Genomic DNA, 16694 nt, shown 5'->3' with positions numbered 1-16694 from the left:
GTGTGTTTGATTGTACTAGGCCAGAAGAAGTCAGAAGTCAGAATTCTGAGATTAAAGTCAGAATTCTGAGATTAAAGTCAGAATTCAGAGAAAATAGTCAGAATTCTGAGTTTAAAGTCACAATTTCTGAGATTAAAGTCACAATTCTGAGAAAAAAGTCAGAATTCTAAGATTAAAGTCAGAATTATGAGAAAAAAGTCAGAATTCTAAGTTTAAAGTAAGAATTCTGAGATTAAAGTCAGAGTTCTGAGAAAAAAAATCAGAAGTCTGACTTTAAACTCAGAATTCTGACTTTAATCTCAGAATTCTGACTTTAATCTCACAATTGAAAAAAAAAATTGTCTCAAAATTTTTTTTTTCAGTGGCCCTAATACTCTTCCGTACTTCCGTATTGTACTTCTAGCTTCTGGGGTTTTTTTTCTTCTCTTTCTTTTTTTTTTTTTTTTTGACAAACATTTTCTCGACCCACTTTTGGGTCAAGTCCCTCTTGTTGAGAATCACTGGCCTACACTATAATTACCAAATATTTGAAATATAAGCAAAAAAAAAATTTAAATCAAGAGGGATTTTTGAAAAATGTCTTTGAATAATGTCCAGAAATTTCTCACTTTATCAAATCAAAAAGTCAGAAGATAAAATGATGTGGTAAAACAAAGCAACAGGTTGCCCTCTGGCTCCCACTGGTGGTAGGTGGCAACAAAGAAAAGCTTTTAGATTATAATTAGTATTTTTATGGCCTGTAATATTTCGACAGTATTTGTGATTTTTTCCTTTAATACAAAGGGATAATTATGGATTATTATTCGTTTTAAATACAGATTGGTTTATGGGCCGCTACAGTTCAAGCTATTTAAACAGTGGTGCAAAGTTTGACACCTTTTTTTCCATAATTTAGCAATTTCCTTTGACGGTTTTGTCTAAACAGTTATCTTTTCCTCCCTCATTGTTACTCTTTTAGCAACAATGTAACTCAGCAAGCTGGTGTTCTTGACTTTACTGTGATTTTTTTAATATTTGTAATGCATTAGCCGTGGTTAAACTTCACAAACGAGGATAGGACTGGCGTTTGGGAATGCGTGATAAATTAAAACCAGATGTTAACGAGTAGAGGAAGCCGAGAGAGAACGCTACAGCTAACTGTTGTCTTACTTTCACGCTAACAATAGCTGACGGCTCTGTAGCGGAGGATTACGGTCAGTCTCGGTCTGTTTGTGGGCTGAGAGAAGAGAAGAGGAGTTACAGAGGGGGAAAAAAAATCATTTTTTTTACAGAGAGGTCCAGGAAGTCTGAAACCGCTACGTTTGCAAAACGCCGAAGAGTCAGTGGATGGACAGAAAAAAATACACCCGGTTAACCTTTGAGCTTTCTTCCTTTATCCTCACTAGAAGAAGTCACAAGACGAACTCCAGTATAACTTTACGGATGACATTCCAAACGGTAAGCCGACGATGCCACTACTGCTCGTTTTCGAGCTTAATTTGGTCAACAGATGGACCGAAGAGGGAAAGACAGAGGGGAAAATGTTTGGCAAGGATATACCCAGGAACTGAGGGGGGTTTGGTTTGAAATTTAGATGGCTGTTTTTATATTTAAAAGCTAAAATAATTCGTGCTGACTTGACTTTCTTCAGCCACATTCTTGGCTGTAGGTTTTGCATCAACACCTCGTGAGAAAAATATTTGCCATGTAATTTATTTATCCAAGGAGAGCTACCAACTCCTGCATGCTGATTGGAATACTTTGGAAACTTTTTGCAAAAGTGCAGAGTCCTTTAAGCATATCTGGACTGTAAATATTTGTTCACATTTGTTCATTTGCTTCAAAATTTAAGAGTTTGATTTTCATTGTACAATTTCTAATGCAGAGACTTCACGTTCAGGACAAAGTGAGGAGGAAGACACAAACATCATGTCCTCTGTATATTTCAGTCCTGGGTCAGATGCAGGAGTGAATGGGTGAGGAATATGCATTTACTAATGTCAACAGAATAAAGTGAATCTTAGCTTTATTTTTTAATGATTGCACCTTTGTTGCCTCATATCTGAATGCTTTTGCACAGAGCTGCGTCGTTTAATGCTGATTTTTCTCCTGTTTGTCAAATCCATGTCTGTTTTTCTGTAGGAACATTGCAAAGATGGAGGATGCTATGGTGGAGATTGATGATGGGAAGGAGGAGAGTGAGTTTCCAGACACAGTGTATCAGTAAGTATTTTAGGATGGCAAAATGTTAAATGATGATTCAATACCGTTTTCAAATGGCACATTCTTTATTGTTTTAATGATTAATTGTTTGAACAAGCACTGATGCTTTATAGATCAAACTTTTTTAAAAAGGCAGATGCTTAAAGGAGAATTGGTCCATCAAAAACACAAACAAGCTTCTGCTCAGTCTTGTGCTAAAACACATTAACATTCTCTCCTTTTTTGCAGCAATATCCGTAAGAAGATATCCCCCTTTGTTATGTCCTTTGGATTTCGGTGAGTGTTTGAAGTGTTTAAATGAGGGTAACAAGGAGAGATAACTGCATCGTGTATTTTTTACAGTCATTGTGATGTTAGATGGTGCTTGAGGTTTTTCTTTTGTCTCTTCCTGCAGTGTATTTGGAGTAATACTGATCATAGTGGACTTTGTGCTGGTCATTGTGGATCTTTCCCTGCCTGCAAAGAGCAGAGATGTTGGAAACGCCATAGAGGCTGTGTCCCTTACTATCTCCTTCTTTTTCCTTCTGGATGTCCTCCTGCGGATTTATGTGGAAGGGTGAGTCAAATTTTACAAATTGAAGTTGTAAATTCAGGACTGCTTGGTCAGTAATTTCATTTTCCTGTCTTGCAGACATTTTGTTAATCTTTTTGAGGCTTGTCAGGTGTAATGTTTGTTGTTACCTAGGAGCCAAAAACTCTCAGTTAAATAAGATCATTATAGGGAAATGAGCATTTGCAATTAACATAAAGTTTTTACAAGAAAAGATTAATTCCATGTTAACAACCTATGCTTTTTTTCACTAAGCATGAGTGCATTTATCTACTGCATATATGTCTGATTATGATGACAATGCTTTGACATAATTTCTCTGCAGATGTCGCTCAAGTTAGCCAAATCACTGGTACTTCATCTTGTCCAGGAGCTACAATGAAAACAAAATATTTTTCAAGAGCTACAGTCCAAAAGAGTCCCTTTCTCCCCCTAAAAGGGGTAATAGCTGTCGCTTAAAGTCTATGCATGATTGTTAGTACAGTTAAGGAGTCCTTATTGTCACCACTATCATTCTTTCATTTGTCAGATGAGACTGGAAAACAACACATTATTTACCAAAGCTCACCTAAGCCAACATTTTCATTTTAAGGTTACATTTTAACACTTTATAATGACATTAATTTGACAGTCCTGTAAAGGCACATTAATGCTCTCTTTATGTATGAAAATAGATCCATATGTTTTAGACACAACACCTGCCACTGTCACATACTCATGCATCTGTTATGTAGGGGTGGGCGTAGGCCATTATCTCATACAAACCTCCACAACTTCTTTGTTGCTGCTCTGTCCATCCTCCGCTCAGCTGTTCTGTTGTGGTCAGCAATATTTTCACAGAAAGTTAGAAAAGCTCTGCCTTTTTTTCAAAGTATTCTTCATTGTGTTTTGCTGCTCTGGCTTGAACTGTTCTCAACATTGCTTAACTTTGCCCCCACATTACCAGTGGAATTGCAACGTTTGGCCCTCATGAATAATACACCTTGAGAGAACATGCAGAAATACAGATGAAATGAGCACAATAAACACACAATAATTTGCTGACCTGACCTTAAATGCATCAGGATGTTACCTTATGTCACCTCATTTTTTTAGCTAAGTAAGTTAGCTTTTATCCTGCCAGTTGCAACACAGGTTTTATAATTTGATTTCACTTTTTAAGTAAAAATTATTGCGACAAAGTTTCGCAGCGCTTACCATGGCTGATTTTAATGGATTCTAAGGATAACCGTCCTACTGCAGCAGCTAGTATTCAGCTATTTGTCTAAATGCTACTAGCAGCAGGCGTAAATATATTTATTCATTTTTTATCCCGAAGAAAGTCAACAGTACTGCATTTTGTTGAAGTTGTCTAACAGTTTTGTGCTTTGTGAAACTGATTTATGTTAGTTCACTGCTGATTCCATTTTAATGACATAAGATAACACTTTATTGCCAGAAGTCTTGGAAATCTATCTTGCGTCACAATCTCATCAATCATCAAGATACAATCACATCGCATGTAAAAAGCATATTATAAAAAACAGCATAACTTTGCTTTAAAGTTGAGACTCAAACTGTCATGCCATGGTTCATATGCAAGTCAAAAATGTTCAAACATAGGACCTATGAGACTGTATGAGTATTCATAGGCTCAAAACATGTGTATGCACTCTTATATGTGGTGTATTTATCGCTCTTTATATTGTATTGCATAGTTTTCTCATAGTGCAGGCACCATGCTTTCTATGTAGATTATCTACTGTTTTTTAATGGGAAGGAAAAACTGCTAAAAAGAGTGATGCAAACTTTCCCAGAATTCTGTGTCAGCAGAAATAAAGAGTGATTCGCTGTTGGACAGGAAGTTCTGTAGAGGAAGCTGAGCAGGAAATGTATGGCATGTATTTGGTGGGACGTTGGGACACTTGCTGACTCAGAGAAGTGTAGTGTCACTGAATAAATACTTTCTACCACAGTAATGTTCCATTTGATATCCAGGCTTATACTACAGGATGAATGATTGTTACTGTTTTCTCAGCTTGATGCTAACAGTCTCACTGCTTTTTAGGTTTAAAGTTTACTTCAGCTCCAAGATGAATATTGTAGATGCCTGTGTCGTGGTCATCACACTGGTGGTCACCATGATCTACACCTTCTCTGACTTGTCAGGAGCCAGTCTCATTCCCAGGTACCCACTTTGAGCTGCACTTACAGACATTTAATATCACTGAGGAGTGCTCGTGCAGTTCCGCATTTTTTACCCACTTACTGATGTTCTGTTGCATGACCAGAGTGACCCACTTCAAAAACGTAATCTTTAAATAATGGGTTAGCTCTGTAATGCATCACATTTTTTTGAGAAAAAAACAAAAACTGAAGACATTGATACTGAAGATTGGAAATGCTTAATTACACACTGTGCTACTTTGTGCTGTAATGGTAATATGATCTAAAATTACCCTGGATTTGATTTAAATGGGGACTTTTTGTCCTGAGAGGGTTGCTATCCCTTTTGAACAACAAAGACATGCAAAAGCGGAAAACAGAAAAGAAATCCCTAAAATAAAATTAAAATTTGAAAGGCAATAATGTACACTGTGGAGACCAGGAGTTGAAGGGCCTCTACCGCTTATATTTTTTAAGGATTTAGACAATAACTTAAAAAAGTAAATTAGAATATCATCAAAAAGTTGATTTCCACGTCCTGGATCCGTCTGTGGGTGGTGGCTCTTGAAGCACCGACTCTCAACTTTTTGAATGTCCCCGTTGCTTGTGCAACTTTTTTTTTAACCACATTTTTCCTTCCATTCAACCTTCCATAAATGTGCTTGGATACAGCCCTCCGCAAACAGCCAGCTTCTTTAGTAATAACCTTTTTTGTCTTACCTTTCTTGTGCAGGGTGTCAATGATTGTCTTCTGGACATCTGTCAACACAGCAGTCTTCCCCATGATTGTGTCGGCTACTTATCCAGACTGAGAGACCATTAAAAGACTCGGGGAAACCTTTGTAGGGGTTTTGAGCTAATTAGCAGATAGAATGTGACACCATGAGTCTCCAATATTGTGCTTTTTCACGATATTCCAATTTTTTGAGATATTGAATTTTGAGTTTCCATTAGCTATGATCATCACATTAAAAGGGAAAACACTTCAAATATACCAGTCTGTGTGCAGTGAATCGATGTGATATACAAGGTCCACTTTTTGAATTGACTGACTGAAATAAATCAACTTTTTGATGATATTCCAATTCATCGAAATGCACCTGTAGGTTGAGCTCCATAGAGCCTCATAAAAATGTTGCATACATAATTCTTTATGCTTCAAGAAATTTGAATATAATTTCACTAGCAAGGACCAAACCACCATGAACTAGAATGATGATTCTGAATTAGATTATCTTAAATGTCTTGCCTTTATTGATTAATGTAAGCTTTTAAGGGGATCCAATGTAGCTCCCAGACACGACGATCCCCAAAAGGATCTTACGGACAGAAAGAAAAAGCGTATAGATTAAAAAGGTGGGAAGCGGGGTATGGATTGCATGAACAAAAGAGGATGAGAGGGTCAGGTCTGAAGGGTAGTCCTGCTTCTGAAACTTTGCGTTATGATACAACATATTCTTTCTTTGTCAGGGTGGTGACATTCCTCCGTTTCCTGAGAATAATCATCCTGGTGAGGGTTTTCCGACTAGCAGCTCAGAAGAAAGAGCTAGAGAAGGTCACCAGAAGGATGGTGAGACTAAAATCATGTTTACTGGAGTCTTCTTGAGCACAGTGTTAATCTTGTCAACTAAAACATTTACTAGAAATGTTCTTCGATAGCCTATTTTCCATGAGAGAGACTAGACTAAGACTAGCCAAAAATAGACTTGTATGTAATTTTGTTTTCATTGGATATTTGAAATCCACGATATTTCTCCACTGTAGGTAAATCTGTCAAAATACAATGCATCTATAGCTATTCTGCCTCTCAGCTGTAGAAGGCAGGGATCCAAGGTTTGGTAGAGTGCATAGAACCCACTACCATGATTTGGTACCTGATTCAGGCAAGAGAAAAAATGCTTGGATTAAATGTTAAGACTAAAATGTGAGGACTTTGTTTGGCCTAAAACTAGACTAAAATGTTTTTTTTTTTTTTTTTCATTTTTATCATCTAAAACTAGACTAAAACTGTAAAGGGTGGAAATGACTAAAATGTGACTAAACTAAAAAGACATTTAATCTAAAGGCTAAACTGTAATCAGCTGATGGCCAGCTGATCCCAATGATCACTTCCCAGCTCCCACAGCCAATCACTGTTCTTTCTCTCAACACAGCAGTGTATTTAAATATGACGTCCTGCTTGCATTATTGCTGATGCACCATGCAGCTGCTGGCAAAGCTTCACCTCCTCCACCCAAGCCCCCTCCTTTATAGCATAAAGCTTGTTGCACCTTCATTCAGATTCATGCTACTATGAATTAATTGCCTTTGAACTAATTTTATTATATTCAGTATGCATTGTCATAAATCTATCCATATGGGAGTTTCTGGCAATGTACTCCCTGGAAAATCAAAGCATGCTGCTTGACTAACCCAGGGAGCATCTTTTGAGCAGAGCCCTCTCTGCCAAGTAAAACTTAATATCCATTTAGCAATCATATGGTTAAATGTATGATGACAGTACCCCTGAATGAAATGAAATATTTGAAAAATTTTCAACCATTAAAAAATGTTTTTCATGAAAATATGCAGTTTGGGCCTGAAATGGAACAAATCATGAGAGTGGACAAAGAAATGTACGTACTAAAAAGATCTTTGCAACCCACTTTTGGGTCCAGAACTACCAGTTGAGAAGCAAGGTTCTAGATAAAGATACTAATGGCATCTAGATACCTACTAATTCCTAATGATTGACTTCTTACTATTTTACTCAGATTTCTGAGAACAAACGGCGTTACCAGAAGGATGGATTTGACCTTGACCTCACCTATGTCACTGGTAATTTCTGCTTACAAAACACAATTCATGTGTGTCAAAAATACATCTGAATTATAAAAGACATTTGACAGAGTTCACCCTTTGCTTAATTTGCAGATCGTGTCATCGCCATGTCATTCCCCTCTTCTGGGAAGCAGTCATTGTACAGAAATCCAATCAAGGTAACCCTTAAAATTAAGTCTATCTTTATCCTCAGATCTAGTCATACATAGCTTTTTGTCAGATAAAAAAGGTAGCCTAATGTATCTCTAAGTTTATACATACCTGTGCAAGTGTTTTACCACATTTTTCTCTGTCTTTGCAGGAAGTTGCAAGGTTCCTAGACACTAAACATGAAGACCACTATAAAGTTTACAACCTGTGCAGTAAGTCAGCACCTCCCTGTGTCACATGCATGGTGTTTCTCATCATGCGCTATAGAAACCATATCACTGTTGCCTTTTGTTTCCAGGTGAGAAAGGCTATGACCCCCAGTTCTTCCACTACAGGGTCGAGCGAGTGTTCATCGACGACCACAACGTCCCCTCATTGGAGTGAGTCACTTGTTCTGTTGTGTCATTGTAGTTTCACCTCAGTCTTTATCCTGTGATCACACTGTTTTAAGATTACAGCTACAAAAGAGGCTATTTTATATCCTAGCAAGGATATTTATGCATTAAGGTTTATTTTTTTGACACAACCATAATGCTGGTATTATGAGCACATATACAACTGCAGGATTATTGCTAACCACCATTACAGGTTTAGGTCTTTATCATGGTGTGTTTTGTTGAAGGGACATGCTGAAATACACAGCGAATGTGAGGGAGTGGATGTCTGCTGATCCCAAAAACATCATTGCCATTCACTGTAAAGGAGGTAAAGGTAAGGCACTTGTGTTTTTTTTTTTGTTTTGTTTTGTTTGTTTGTTTTTTTTATTATTATTATTTTTGGAATTACTCAAGTCAAATAGAGATACAAGGTTTGTGTCATATAGTAGTAAAGAATGTGTGGCTCTGACTTTTAGTTTAATGACAACACAAAGTTAATATTTAATGTGTCAATGACTCCACAGGACGCACAGGTACAATGGTGTGCACCTGGTTGATCGACAGTGACCAGTTTGAGAGTGCACAGGTTTGTCTCTTCAGGTATTTGTTAGAAACAGCAAATAGGAGAGCAAAACATTTTAAACGAGGGCTTTTGGCTTAAGCTTTTCTCCGTCCATCCCTCAGGACAGTCTGGAGTATTTCGGGGAAAGGAGGACAGACAAGAGTCGGAGCTCCAAGTTTCAGGGGGTGGAGACTCCTTCTCAGGTAAGAATAAACAACTCAGGGGCAAAACTCGTAAAGGTTTTTTTCAATTTAAGGACTTCTCTTGAAGCAACACTGCAAAGGTATTCTGTGTGGAATTTCAAAAGGCTGTGACTGGCGCCTCCAAGTGGTGTAATTAAAAAATAATATGGTAGAAATGACAACACACTTACACAAAAAGCCTAATTTTCCTACAAAAAAAACATGATTCCATTAGAGTTATTTGACATGAACTATATTCATATGGTATCAAGAGAGTTGCATAAATATAAAGTTAACACAGCATGTAACATTGATTTAACCAAGCATTTCCAATTTCAATGCATTTCCTTGAATAAAAAAGGACATTTCTGTTGATCACTGATTATTGGGACGTCTTTGGCAGTTTGTTGTGTTACTGCTGCCACAATCGTGCTTCATATTTTACAGAATACCGTGTTTTATTCCTCATCTTCCCTTTCAAATCCAAACCACTGCCACATGACAGACTCAGTGCTTTTTCTCTTCATCTGCCTCTTTAACATCACTAACCTGTCTTGGCGCTTTGTTTACATTCAGCTCTCCCATGCTTCTTCCTCCTCTGCTGAAACCAAAACATGTATGCATGGAGGAAAGTTTTCTGGATGGATGGGGTGTGTGCTCTCTGCTGTAAGAGAGAGGCGTTTGGAGACAGTGGAAGAAGCAAAACTAATGAGAGAATTGCATGCTGATGGCTTATAACATCCACATAATTATTCTCAATGGTTTCAGTAGTCATTTTTTACATCTCACATGGCAAATGCCACAATACATTGAGTATAATCTACCACCCCTAATGTTGAAAAAAATAAACTAAATGCCAAGAAGGGAGCTGACAGAAGAAGATTAAAACACATTTGTTTAAAGAAAAATTTTATTTTAATATTTGATTTGATTTGATTTGATTTATTTATCTCGAACATACAAACAATAACAAAAAAATAAAATAAAATAAATTAAAATAAAATAAAGAAAATATGTTGCTCGGTGTCGTTGTGTCAACTTGCCAGTCCATCATCATACACATAAATTAAAAAAGATAGCAAAAATATATATATCTATATACATATACACATATACATATATACATATCTACATCATATATACATACATGTGCACAACCCTGCATTGTTCGAGAGGGGGCAGAATGAAGCACAATGCTTATGAAGTCCTGCTCCTACCTTACATTGCCTTATCAAGTTACAAAAAAAAAAAAAGTTTGATACCTGAGCAGTAACCTATATTCTTACCTGTAACAATGCAACATATTCAGTACATATATACACATAGCCTACCTTTACACACGCACACCAATATATATACACATATAATGTATATAGATGCACACATGCATCTATACTTACATAAATATATATACACATACAAACCTGTACTTGCACAGTGTACACTTCAATTCATGTTACTTCATGATGAGATCTTGGTACCTGAGCAAATAAATATATATACACTCAAAACATGTAAATACACATATAAACATACATACCTACATCAATTAATGTCTTCTGTAATACTTGCCCAACTACCTTTTAGATTCATGTTCTTTATATTGGTCTATTAATACCTGCTTGTAACAAAATTTGAAGCTCTTTATGTTATTACACATTTTAAGTTTAACATCCAGGCTGTTCCAAAGAGTAACCCCACAGACTGAGATGCACATGCTTTTTTGCGTTGTTTGGACTGCAGTCTTTCGAAACTTAAATTCCCCCTACAAGTTATACCCTCCTAATCTACATGTAAAAAATCTCATTATGCTCTCTGGCAGTGCTCCGCTTTTTGCCTTATATACAATCTGGGCAGTTTTGAAGTTAATTATATCCATAAATTTTAATTCTTTCGATGCTAAGAAAAGCAGGTTAGTATGATCCAGATAACCTGCATGATTTATTATCCGTATTGCTCTCTTTTGAAGTGTGCATAACATACACATACAGTGATCAAAATGTGTTATCTGGAGCGCGATGATCTACTGGTTAGGTTACTTCCCATGTACGTGGGCAGCACGGCTTAAAGTCCAACCTGTGGCTCTTTACCGCATGTCATTCCCGTCTCTCTCATCCCTGCTCTATCCACTGTCCTACCTCTCAAAACAGGTAAAAAAAAAAAAAAAACGTCCCAAAAAATCTGTTATGCTCACTTTTTTCTGAAACAACAACTTCACCAGAAAGTGAACATAGCTGGTTGACTAAGGAGTATTAATAACATCAATCCTTTAATATGCTGGCTGAGTATTTTTTTGAAAACTTGTAGATCACCGTGTGTGAAAGTTAGTTTCGTCCTTTCAAATGTTCTCTCTTCCCCTACTGGATCACCACAAGGGTGTGTCCTTGCGCCTTATTCCTGTTGTACACTAATAGTTGCTGAAGCCACTATGACCAAAGCCGCTTTGAGAAGCGTCTTACTGTATAATGAAGTTTGCTGATGATTCTGTAATCGTGTCCCTCCTCAGCACTGAGGGTCTTGAACACAGCTCAGTAATTCGTGGACCGGTGCAGGAAATCCTTCCTTGACATTAATGTGTCAGATACTAAAGACATGACATAGATTTCAGGAAAAATCCCAGAACTGTCTCCTACTCTGATTGAAACACCTGAATTCACTAATTAACATGTGAGGCCAAATACTTTTGTCCACATAGTGCTTTTTTTTTTTTACTGATGACTGCAAAACAAAACACTTTACAGGGATAATAAAGGCAACCTTGAACCTTGTTGTCAAGTGACCTTAATGCTCTACTGCACTCTGTTACTATCTCTGTGTCTATAGTTACCACACATGAGCTAGTTAATTACATTGTCTAGTTAAGATGCATTATGAAACCATTAAAATAAGAGTCTGTTTTGTGGTACTGGTGTATCAGGTTGATTATTAAACACAAAGGCAGTCAATTGTTGATGGCAGTTTTCAGAAAGTTAAGTCCCAGTTGATGTTATTCTGTATATCAGCACTCATGGAATACCTCTTGTCCAATCAGATCACTTGGCTGTAACCAGCTGTTTAATCATATGTGTGTTGACATACATAACAAATGTATGAAGCAAACTGTATGTCGCCATTTTTTGTTTAAACTCATATTTATTTTACAGACACCTGTATGAAAAGATTTTTTCCTGTTTTATAAGATAAGAGACATGTTCTAATGTTATAAATTGAACTTTTGTGGGAGTTTTTTTCTTTTTACCCCTCTTCTTCTTACTTATATTTTTCGTTTTTTATCATCTCTGTTGTTTCATGTATCATATCATCAAGATATGATTGGAAATTAGGTAAAAAAAAAAAAAAGACTTAAAACAGTGATCATGCTAGGAGTCATTTTGCCAGTTGTATCATTGTTTATTATGTGTGATCCCAAATTAAAAAAATAAAATAAAATAAAGAAACTTTGGACAGGCCAGGGGCACGTATTTTTATTAGAAAGGCCTGAAAAGGGGATTTTTGCATAATATGTCCCTTTTAAAAACCGTACACAGTGGATGTAAGTTGAGTTGGTTTAGATCTTTTGTGTCTTATCTACAGAGCCGGTATGTGGGTTACTACGAGATCATGAAGACCAAGTTCAGCAGACAGCTGCCTCCCCCTAAAAGTCTCAGGATCAAGAGCATCCGCATCCACTCCATAGCAGGTAAAACTCAACAGACAAGCCATGCCTAACGTTATATCTTCGTGCCAATGCTCACGTCTGCTTCTTTTGGTCTCACACAGGTGTGGGTAAAGGTGACGGTAGTGATCTGAAGGTGAAGATAATAGTGAAGAAAGAGCAGGTGTTTCAGTGTGTGTGTGCCAAACAGGAGAACTGCACAGTAAGACTCTCACTCACACACAGATATGTTCTTAAACTGGTGATTAACATACTTTATCTCTTGCACTTTTTTATGATTGGTTTTTTTTTCTTCTTCTTCCTCTAAGGTGTTTCCTGATGTGGGGAACAACGCAGCAGTCATTAGCCTGCAGAATGGGCCTGTGGTTGAAGGCGATGTGAAGGTCATGTTTGAGTCAAGTGCTGTGAGTGCTTTAGTTTTCAATTTTAACTTCCTATGTTAAATGATGTTTAGGTAGCTGTCATTTAATTAAGCTTTTAATGTTTCTTTAGGGTCTTCCTAAAGGGTACGAAGATGTCCCATTCTACTTCTGGTTCAATACCTCCTTCATAGAAGATGATAAGTATGTTTCTATTTATTTCACAAAGCACTCGACTCAAACATTTACATATTTTACTGTTGCTGTGTGTGATCGCTCTGATTTATCCTCAACAGGCTGCATCTACCACGAGAAGAGCTCGACAACCCACACAAACCCAAGACCTGGAACCTGTACAAAGAGGACTTTGGCGTCACTATGTTCTTCTCAGAACCATAATAAAAGGCCTTTTACAGGGATGTACACTATGAAATGAGTCGTTACAGCTGGGACTTTTAATATTAGAAGGTCAGAAGAAGTTGAGAGACTGAGCACTAACTCAAAAATGAATGGGAGGGCATTACATTTCTAAAGGCGTGTTTCAGAGGGATGCAGACTGTAGTCTGGATATGGATGTGTGATATGAAATTGTTCAATATTACAGTCTTCGTGTTTTCTTGTAAATTTGTTGATTTCTGCATTGATTTGTGCTTAAATATAAGCAATGAAAAATATTTGATGGTAGGAAGGAAGCTGGTTGCTTAGGCTAACTGGATTAAAATGATAACAACTCAATGGTTTGTCCATAAGAACAAAGAGCATATCAGAAGAGGATGGTGTTTTATTAGAGGCAGTAGTTTGACTGGTTTTCTGGTTAAGGAAATAGGATTACAGGATCGGTCTTAACACCAATTTTTAATGCATGATTAATGCAGCAAACAAAGGTACATTATAAAACAATCTTACCTTAAATATAGTTTGACCAAGCTAAACAATACTACAGGAATGTTTATAAACATTTTAAAAGTGACGAAGATAATTCAAACAAAGGGAAACTTACATGTCAAATATTCATTCACACTGTTTACTTATGAAGACATCCAAATGCTCCATTGTTCTGAAGAGGAATCGTACAGTTGAGCTGGCTGCCTTTATTGGCTCTGAAGTCCCGCCCAGGCAGGTGACAGTCAGGAGAGTCAGAGAAGGAGGGAGGATTTCATAGGAGGGGGATTTTCTATAAGTGATGTGTGCAAAAACTTTATGTAACACAACATAGTACACTTAAATCACTGGTATTGGGTGTTGTAATATTTGGGGTCACAGGCTGAAAAGTTTGGAACCCCTGTGATAAAAAGAGGAATTTCACCTTTCAGTGTAGTAATGACCCAAAGCATATGTCAACCTCTCCAAAAAAAAACATTCTTCAGCAGAAGAAGATCAACATTTTTGACTGGCCCAGCCAGACCCCAGCCCTAGATCCTGTTGAGAAAAAATCTGTGGGATGACCTGACAGGGGCTGTGTGCAGGAAACGTCCCCATAATCTGACAGTTTTTGAGCCATTTTGCATGGAGGAGAGGGAAAATGTATCAAGTTTACTTTGACAAACTTCTAGCCAAATAGACTGAATGCTGTTATAAAATCAAAAGGTGTTCCCTAAGAATGTGCATATTCATGCATCTAGGTGTTTTATTATTTCCCATTTTTCATTTTTCCTCCAAAAGATTTTTCTTTTTCAATAGGTTTGTGTGATTGATTTGTATTTAGAGCCACTGTTCATGTGAAAATCAGCAGATAAGATGTATTGCGCTGCCACAGGGGGGCACTAAAACCAACAAACTGAAGGATCCTCACTGGAGTTGTGATTTGCCCCACTCAAAAGTTAATAGTCCATTTGATCCTTGCTATTTTTGTATAATTATATCATGTCTAGCAACAACTATGCTTTGAGAGATTTGGTAGTGAAAAGAATCAAAAAAACATGTTAATCAGCTGTGGAACCAATTTGATTATTTTACAGAATTGGAGAAACAAGGACCTTTCATGAATAGAATTTAAATATGCATCTAAAACAATGTGGGTATGTTATTAAATGTTCCATGTCTAATTGGGGTTATTTCTCTACATAAAGGGGTCTCTTTGTGAATAACTTAAGACGAGGCAAATTGACTGTTTATATTCCATCATTAAATAACTAAATAGTACCCCTTTAAATTTGGTTTGATACATTTATTTACGTCACAAAATAACTTAAGACTTTCAGAAGATCTACTTAATACAACCTTCATTCCCCAGCCAACTTCGACCGCTGCACTAGGCACCTGCAGTTTTTCCAGGATAAAGTTGCCTCCATCCAGCAGCAACTTTCATCTGGACCTCCACCTCAGGATTTCACTTCACATCAGGACACCGCTCCTCCGCCTCACTGCCGTCTTTCCTGCTTCACACCCGTGGACACTCTCCAAGTGGCTGAATGGGTCAAGAAGGCCAAGGCATCCACCTGCTCCCTCGACCCCATGCCCACACCACTGGTGAAAGCATCTCTGTCTGTTCTGTGCCCCATCATGGTAGACATCATCAATACCTCATTATCATCTGGAATTGTCCCCTCATCCTTCAAAACTGCCTCAGTAACCCCCATCATCAAGAAGCCTGGGTCAGACCCGGAGGACCTCTCCAACTATCGACCGATCTCCAACCTTCCCTTCATCAGCAAAATTCTCGAAAAAGCAGTCGCTGCCCAACTCCAGCAACACATGTCCAACCATGAGCTCCATGAACCTCTTCAATCAGGATTTCGCACTCACCACAGCACTGAGACCGCCCTTATCAAAATAACCAATGACCTCCTCACAGCTGCAGATTCTGGACACATCAGCCTCCTCATTCTCCTTGACCTAACCGCTGCCTTCGACACAATATCCCACACCGTCCTGCTTGACCGCCTGTCTCACCATCTTGGCATCACTGGTACAGCTCTCTCCTGGTTTCACTCATATCTCTAACAAAGAAAACAGTTTGTTAACATCGGCACCTCTCACTCATCCCCCGCCCCAGTTAACCAGGGCGTGCCTCAAGGCTCTGTTCTTGGACCTCTCCTTTTCACCATCTACATGCTTCCCCTTGGACAGATTATTCACAAACACGGTCTCAGCTTTCACTCTTATGCAGATGACACCCAACTCTATCTCAGCACCAAACCATCCACTCAGCTCCCTCCCCACTCCCTGGTAAACTGCCTCCACGACATCAAAGCCTGGATGACCTCTAACCAACTCAAACTCAACAGCAATAAAACAGAGCTCATGGTGGTGGCCCCCAAAGCGCTGCTGTAGAAGGTAGATCTCATGCTCGATGTGGACGGGACCTCCATCTGTCCATCCTCCGAGGTCCGAAACCTGGGCGTCATCCTGGACTCCACCCTCTCCTTCCAGTCCCACATAAAGTCTGTCACCAAATCTGCCTTCTATCATCTCAAGAACATCTCCAGACTCCGACCATCACTTCCTGATTCTGTGGCTGAAACACTCATTCATGCTTTCATAACCTCCCACCTGGACTACTGTAATGGAGTCCTGTCTGGAGTTCCCAGCAAAACCCTGGACAGGCTTCAGTACGTCCAAAACTCTGCAGCTAGAGTTCTCACCCGCACTAGACCCTGGCAACACATCACTCCGACCCTCATCCACCTCCACTGGCTCCCTATCAAGTCCCGTATCAACTACAAAGTCCTCCTCCTCACATACAAATCTCT

The 16694-nt window shown here is 38.2% G+C and overlaps 1 protein-coding gene across 1 annotated transcript; it reads left to right on the top strand.

Annotated features, from left to right (window-relative positions):
• The first annotated feature begins 790 nt into the window (after positions 1 to 790).
• On the top strand, positions 791 to 13418 carry tpte (transmembrane phosphatase with tensin homology). Its single transcript, XM_041801959.1, has 19 exons — positions 791 to 1437; positions 1865 to 1955; positions 2122 to 2202; positions 2431 to 2478; positions 2597 to 2758; positions 4800 to 4919; positions 6368 to 6467; positions 7651 to 7714; positions 7811 to 7875; positions 8019 to 8079; positions 8166 to 8247; positions 8490 to 8578; positions 8769 to 8830; positions 8929 to 9009; positions 12562 to 12667; positions 12748 to 12845; positions 12952 to 13047; positions 13136 to 13206; positions 13299 to 13418. Exons 2-19 carry the CDS (start codon positions 1909 to 1911, stop codon positions 13399 to 13401), a joined length of 1536 nt encoding a protein of 511 aa, XP_041657893.1. The 5' UTR covers positions 791 to 1437; positions 1865 to 1908; the 3' UTR covers positions 13402 to 13418.
• Positions 13419 to 16694: the final 3276 nt, after the last annotated feature.

The sequence above is a fragment of the Cheilinus undulatus genome, linkage group 12 (genome assembly GCF_018320785.1).
Source record: "Cheilinus undulatus linkage group 12, ASM1832078v1, whole genome shotgun sequence".
In the NCBI taxonomy this organism is placed as follows: Eukaryota; Metazoa; Chordata; class Actinopteri; order Labriformes; family Labridae; genus Cheilinus; species Cheilinus undulatus.
Note: the sequence above shows the minus strand (reverse complement) of the source record. Positions and strands in the feature narration are given on the sequence as shown.